Genomic DNA, 6,965 nt, shown 5'->3' with positions numbered 1-6,965 from the left:
ATTCACACTCGCCAGGGAGGGGGGCGGAGGAGAGAGCAGCCGAGCTCCTCCCCTTCTCCCGTCGCCTAATGGTCCATCCCGGGATTCGCTTCGCAGAGGCAAGGCGCCTACCACTGCAGCCGCAGAGGGGGGAAGGAAAGCATTTGGGCGAGTGCACGCGCAGGAGAGCCGCTTAACTGGGCAGGGCTGGTTGCTGAAGCTCACAGAAGGACTTGGGAGGAGTCGCGCCGGGCTGGCTGTTCCTGTCTCTCGAGCGATCTCCCGCTCCCAAAGCGCAGGGGAACAAGGGCACCCATCTTTCCCTATAGATCCTAGATCCTTAGCGCTTAGGAGGACCCTTTCCCGGCTAGAGAGAGAGAGATCCCTCCTGCGAATCCCTTCAGAAGCAAAGGATCCCAGAGGGCTAAAAGGAAAAGAGCAGCCTCATCTTCCCTGCAGGAGACAGATCTGCTGCAGGGAGGGAGCCTCTCCCCGTTAGTCGCCCCCCCCCCTTGAGAAATCCCTGGCAGGCTGGTCGTTCTCTGGATCCTCCTCTAGCTGGGCAACCCCTGAGATCTCCGCAGCAGCCGTCCGGGGGTGGGGGTGGTGGGGATCCCACCTGGAAGGCTTAGCAAACCCCGCCCCACCCAGAGACGCAGCGCTCGAGGGGGTCCCCTCCCTAGGAGTCCCCCTGCCCCCCGCCGACCCCCTGCGACCCCCCTCCCGGCGCCAAGATGAATTACCTGCGCAGGCGTCTCTCGGACAGCAACTTCATGGCCAACCTGCCCAACGGCTACATGACGGACCTGCAGCGCCCGCAGCCCCCTCCGCCGCCCCCCAGCGCCACCTCGCCGTCGCCCGGCAGCGTCTCGCCCGCCGAAAGGCCGCCGTCGGCCCCCAGCCCGGGCGCGGGCAGCAGCGGCGGGGCCGGGGGCTTCTTCTCCTCCCTCTCCAACGCCGTGAAGCAGACGACCGCGGCGGCGGCGGCCACCTTCAGCGAGCAGGTCGGGGGGGTCGCCGGCTCCGGAGGGTCCTCGGGGCGCAGCAAAGTGCTGCTGGTGGTGGATGAGCCAGGGACAGACTGGTAAGGAGCTGGCAAGGGAGATGGGGAAGCCGCCCCTCCCGCCCCGCTTATCCCTCCACCATCCCTCCACCCTTCCTTCCTCCTTCTGCCTGAAGGAGACAAAGGATTAGCTACTCCCCCCCCCCATCACCGCTCCCAGTTCTCCAGAGGGGGCCAACCATCTCTATTATTTCTCCCCTCCCCCAGCCTTGGCCACTTCGAGTGTCGGGGCACCAAGATGTGGCAGATGCTTCCTCCAGGCCGGCTCCCCCCCCCCCCCGTGGCACCTTTGTGACAAGCGTAGGGCAAGCTGGCAACCTGGTAGCTGCTCTTCAGCCCAGTCCTGGCTAACCTGGTGCCCTCCAGGTGTTTCAGGCTGCGGCTTCCATTGGTCCCAGCCAGCACTGCCCAAACATCTGGAGGGCACCAGGTGGGAAAGCTTCTTAAACCCTGCCGCTCCCCCCTAGCGCACAACAAGGCAGGCAGCTCCCTATCATGCGCGCACTGCAGTGCCTCTCTTCATTCCCGCCAGTGTTCTCACTTTTGCAGGCTCCCACCTTCCTTTGGAGTTCACCCACCCATCCCTCTTCCACCTCTTCATCCGACCTGTCGTTCCATCCCAAAATCCATTCCCCCTCAGCTATTGCATCACCCCCTCACTTTCTCTTCTTATTCTCCCTTTGCACTTTTCTGTTGCCTTGTGCCCCATCTGTCTCTGTGCAGAGTATCTATTGCCCATCTGACAGGGCTGTGAGAGGTGACAAAGAAAGGGATAGAGGGAGGAAGGTGTCAGACAGCAGGTGGACCTTGGTGGCCACCAGGCTATGTACCCTTTGGCCTGCACCAGAGGTGAACTCAGCCCAGGGTCGTTGTAGACCATGTTTTCATTAAGAGGAGGAAAGGGGAGAGATTTCCAGGTGAAACAGGTTGGTGTGTGTTGAAGTTGTGGGAAAGAAATGGTGCTTAGTTTTCCTAACACAAACAGTTTACCAAAAGAAAAGAAAAGAAAAGAAAAGAAAAGGGGATGGACAACCAGCATTTGTCTTGCAGCCCCAACTTGTATCAGGCTGAGAAGTCAAAAATACCAGCTGAGTGACGAGTGCCAATTTGGCTGCCCTCCCAGTCTGCATCTTGGGTTGGCTGGCCTTGCTAAGGTATGGAGGAGGTCTGAATAATTGAACAGGAATTTCAGGGAGTTATCTGGGCAAAATGGAAGATGCTTCTCTCTGTGTCTGCCTTTCCCCCTCCCCAGGCTCATGGAAGATGAAGATGAAGGGGAAGGGGAACTCTCTGGGTTCATCCTTCAGCTTTTTGGTGAAACAATTTTGCACTTCCCCAAGGAGACTCCCTTAGGGAATGATCACAACCAAAAGCCAGGATTGTTCTTAAGGCTGCATGGTCTAATTTTGTTCCAAGTCTCCAGAGAATGTGTGACTCTCTGGTTTGATACACCAGTCAGACCCAGTCCCTCCAGACTCACCTTCCTGCCCCCACCATGCCTTCACCCAGATTCCCCTCCCTTCGGAGGCTACAGCACAAGCACCAGTTGTCTCCTGGCTCTCCCAGAGCCTACACTTGTCCTCTGCCTTCTTTCCCCCCAACCTTCCGGCTTCCTTGGCTGGGTGACCTTCTCTACCCACAGCTGTTGGGCCACTCTGGCCAGTAAGTGGCATGGTTGTCCAGTTTTCCAGAAGCCAACATGAAGAGAAGGCTCCATTTACCTGTGGTTTCTATACAGGGACTCTGAGACCCACCAGCTAGGGAGCACAAGCCTATGAAGGCATCAGTCCCTTGAGCATTGCTTCCTGTGCCAAAATCCCAGGCTGGACAACAGCTGGGGACAGGCATGTTATATGGCATAGAGCTAAATCATGCCTAGCTTCCTGTGCTAGGCATCCCCCGAGAGCCTTCTCTCGCCTGCCCCTGATTTCTCTATCAGAGCAACATTACAGGGTGAGAATGGACTCTGTGAACTCTCCCAAGGGAATCATGATTTTTAGAGGTTATGATAACCAAGAAGGGCTAGTTGAACAAGACTGATGGGTAAGAAGATGGAGAACTCAATGCTTCCATTATGAATGGGATCAGTCCTTGTGCATGGAATTGGATCAGATGAAATGAGCACATGCGCACATAATGTAAAATAAATAGGGATTTTAAACTAGAAAATACAGCACTACTGCTGAGCTTTGGAATTGAATGCCCCAGAATATGCTAATGGTCAGCTGTATAACTGGATTAGAAAATGAGCTAGACAAATTGATGGCAGGCAGGAATATTAGGACAGCACCAGTTTGTAGAATTGTGTTTTGTTTTTGTTTTAATGTGGGGAAATCAACACAAGTGGGCTGAGTCAGGACCTGCAAGCTCAGTCCATCTCAGAGAATTCAGGAGGATTGCCAGTGCGCCATAATCCCCTGGAGGGGGGAAAGGAAAAAGCCAATTCACTGTGACTTCACCATTAGTTAAATAATGGTTTTGTGAATGATGGTCTAATTAACCTGTAGAATGGGTGTAAACTGAAGGAGTGTAAGCTGTTTTATATACCTCCTTTATAACACCTGATACTGTCAACTGTCCATAACAGGATACTGGCTAAAATAGATGATTGGTTGTCATGACATACTAAGCCTTAGGATACATCAGTAACTATGTTATACTAAAGCAGGGGTGCCCAAATTTTTTTCAAAGAGGGCCAGATTTGATGAAGTGAACATGTGTGAGGGCCGACCAAAGTTGCTGAGCTTTTTTTAAGGACATATACTGCCATGGGGGCTGGATTGGGCCCCCAAAACGAACTGTACCAAAGCAAGGGGCTTGGACTAGATGACCTTTGAGCCAGGCTCCTTTCCACCTCTACACTTCTATGATTCTATGAATTCTACCAGTTTCTCATGCAGCATGTTTATGTCCCAGTGGCCCACAGGAAGCTGCATTTCCCAAGATTGTTCAAGGTTTCCCAGCCCTTTCATGCCTTTGAGTTATACATTGGGTGTTATTCATAAACAGAGGAAGATCTTCTGGAAAAGAAATATATATATTTCTGGCAGCTGTGGGGCTACTCTGGTCTGCAACCTCAATGGTTTTCAGTCCTCCATCATCCCTGCAGTTGCCAGACAGAGCAGGTGCTGGCCTTGCTGCCTCTTTGTCATTGTTATGGACTGTTCATGTTTCAAGAGCTCTGCCTGTAATTAATAGGCAGAGTTATGGGCAGAGTTTGCTCCTGTTCTCCGTGTGTTTGTGTGAAGGCAGAATTGGATGTGCAGATTAACTCAAAACAGTCCTTCACTTTCAAACACTTGAGGGAAAAGGGGGCATCTGTTTGTAAGCAACAAAGAGTGACTGCAAGCATGCGCCTTACCAAAAAAACAAAAATGAACTGAATAAGGAAAGCTGTGTTATCATTATTGTTGTTGTTGCTGTTGTTGTTGTTGTTGTTGTTGTTAACACCTCCAACTGCAAAAATAGGCTCCTAAGCACTTTAAAAAACTAGCATAAAGTATAAAAAACTAGTTACACAGAAAATTAAAATGTAAAGAACCATAATTTAAAACAGTGCTTTTTTTGGTTAAAAACAAAACAAAATCATAAGCTGCTGGTACTCATATTTTGATAAACATGCAGTGGGTGCCAACACCCAATGGTTGTCATGAACAGCAAAAGGAAAAAAGAAAAGAAAAAGAGGTGGCTGAAATTCAGTTCAGTGAGTACTATCACACATAAAAATAATTCTTTTATTAATAGCCCCTAGTAGCCATTTGATTTCCTGCCTGGCTCTATCTCACTTATGACCGGCCTTCACTCACCTGTGATACATCAGGTTTGGGTATCTGTGTTTTGTGATTGCCTGTGCATGGCAGAATATGCTGCTACACTCAGCTACCCCCTTTCTTCTCATGGTATAGTCTCTCCCACTCGCTCTTTCACTCCACCCCTGCTCCTTCTGTTCCCAATTGGCACAGGCCCCCCAAACCCATCACTCCAGCATTGCATGGTCCATGTGCCAGTTGCCATCCGGAGGTTTTGGGCATGGGGATGCCAGCCCTTGTGTGGTTGCAGTTGTTGTTGTAGGTATGTGTGAAGGTGTGTGAGATTTGAGGAACCTCACTTAGACAGAGGTCAGGATACTCAATAGGGAAGAATGTAAACATGCATGCCAGTTAAGTTTATTATGTGAATTAGCAAGATGTGATTTCTGCAGCCTGAATGTGTCAAATCCCAGGCTGCCAATGTTGAGGATTGTCACAGTAGGCCAATTGGCCATCTGTTGTGAATTTGCATCTCCCCCCCCCTCTCTCTCCTATCTATCTATCATCTATCTATCTATCATCTATCATCATCTATCCTGCAAGCAAATAGCATAGAAATTCCAAACTTCTGAGTAGTTAATCAGTTACCTCCTTTATACAAATGTAACCTACAGAATTCAGTGCTGCAAGATGGAGTGGATGATGGCATTTGGCTCAACAAAAGGATGAGGCAGATCCATGGGGTTGGGTGGGAATATGTTTATCCACAGCAACTAGCCATGGTCAGGAAATGGAGACCCCATGTACAGAGGCAGTATACCTGTATAATATGAGATAACAGTGATCAAGAATAGGGGAAGGCTATTGCCTTTAACTCCTGCCTATGAGGTTCTCAGATACAGATTGCTGGCTGTTATTGGAAAACAAAATGCTGGCCAAAATGGGATTTTCATCTGATTTGTTCTAATATTCCTAATGACATACATATCACATTTCCCCCCATTTGACATGATTGAATTTGGTGGACAATTGCGCAAATACTTCTTAAGGTAAGAAGCCCTCAATAAAAGAAAAGAGTCCTTAATAAAAAGCACAGAGTAGCACTCTCTCTTCTTGGAATGACTGGTTCTTGTAGAGCCTCTCTGGGTCTCTGAGGCCGGCTGGTTAACAGGGTGACTCAGAAACACCCCAATGGTATCACCAGGGTTATTATAATAGCACAGCAAGTTAAGTGCCTAGGCTTACATTCAGCTCTCAGCAGAAATGAGGCTGGCTAATGTGGCCGATGTGCATGCTGGGGAAATGAGCTACAAATATATTTCCCTTCTAGGGACCTCTTATGCAAGCAAGCAAGGGGGCTGAAGAGTGACAGTATCTGGCTGAAGCAGGGGCAATGTGGGGTGGTAGGTGTTCTGCCCTACTCGCTCCACTTGGCTTCTTCCGCATCATACCCCCAACCGTAATGCATGCTTTGGGCATCCTGCTATCTCCTAGAGATTGCAGCTTCAGGATGCGTGCGCCGTAGGGAGCATGGATTGGCTATGTTTGTCGCAGGCGGCTCTGGATCCCTGCTGGGGATGATGTGTCAGGATGCAAAGGCTGTTGTTTCACGGCAGGGCAAGATAGAGGGTGTCAGTGCCTTGAAGGCTGCGGCAGACACACAGCAGCCCCAAGCAGCTGCAGCCAAAGTCCTGCTCCCCAGCTGTCTCCCACTGGGTGTGCAGCACCATGCTGAACAGAAGATCAAAAGGCTGCCTTGTATATGCTGCCATCTCTTGCACTGAGATGGCAGCTCATTGTCCTAAGCCACAGCCTCTGAGCCTTGCTTGAATCACCCGGGTCCATGTGCTCCCGGCATCACTTTCAATGGAATGAATGGTTTGCAAGGATACTTGCCACCCAACTTGACTTTGACTGAACCACTGCATAGTTCTCCTTTCTACTTGCTTTAATTGTTAGCCAAAGAGGCAGCCATGCTAGTCTCTGGCAGCAGCAAAACCAACAAACACTTTGTGTCATCTTAATGCAGAGATGGGGAAGCTACCCCCACCCCCCAGATGCTGTTGAACTCTCATCAGCCCCAGTCAACATGGCCAGTGCTCAGGGATGAAGGGAACTGTAGACCAGAGACATCTGGAGAGAACAAGGTTCCCCAATCCTTGCGCTGAAGGTTG

The 6,965-nt window shown here is 50.5% G+C and overlaps 1 protein-coding gene across 2 annotated transcripts in view; it reads left to right on the top strand.

Moving 5' to 3' along the window:
- Nucleotides 1-327: 327 nt before the first annotated feature.
- Nucleotides 328-6,965, top strand: part of SYN1 (synapsin I) — a 116,053-nt gene continuing 109,415 nt past the window's right edge. For both annotated transcript variants that reach the window (XM_079958701.1, XM_079958702.1), the window contains exon 1: nt 328-1,063. In XM_079958701.1, coding sequence (XP_079814827.1) covers nt 714-1,063 — 350 coding nt within the window. In that variant the 5' untranslated portion in view covers nt 328-713. The remainder of the gene's footprint in view (nt 1,064-6,965) is intronic.

This window comes from Podarcis cretensis, assembly GCF_951804945.1.
Source record: "Podarcis cretensis genome assembly, chromosome: 17".
NCBI lineage: Eukaryota > Metazoa > Chordata > Lepidosauria > Squamata > Lacertidae > Podarcis > Podarcis cretensis.
The sequence above is the reverse complement of the archived record's forward strand: the minus strand, read 5'-3'. Positions and strand labels throughout refer to the sequence as shown.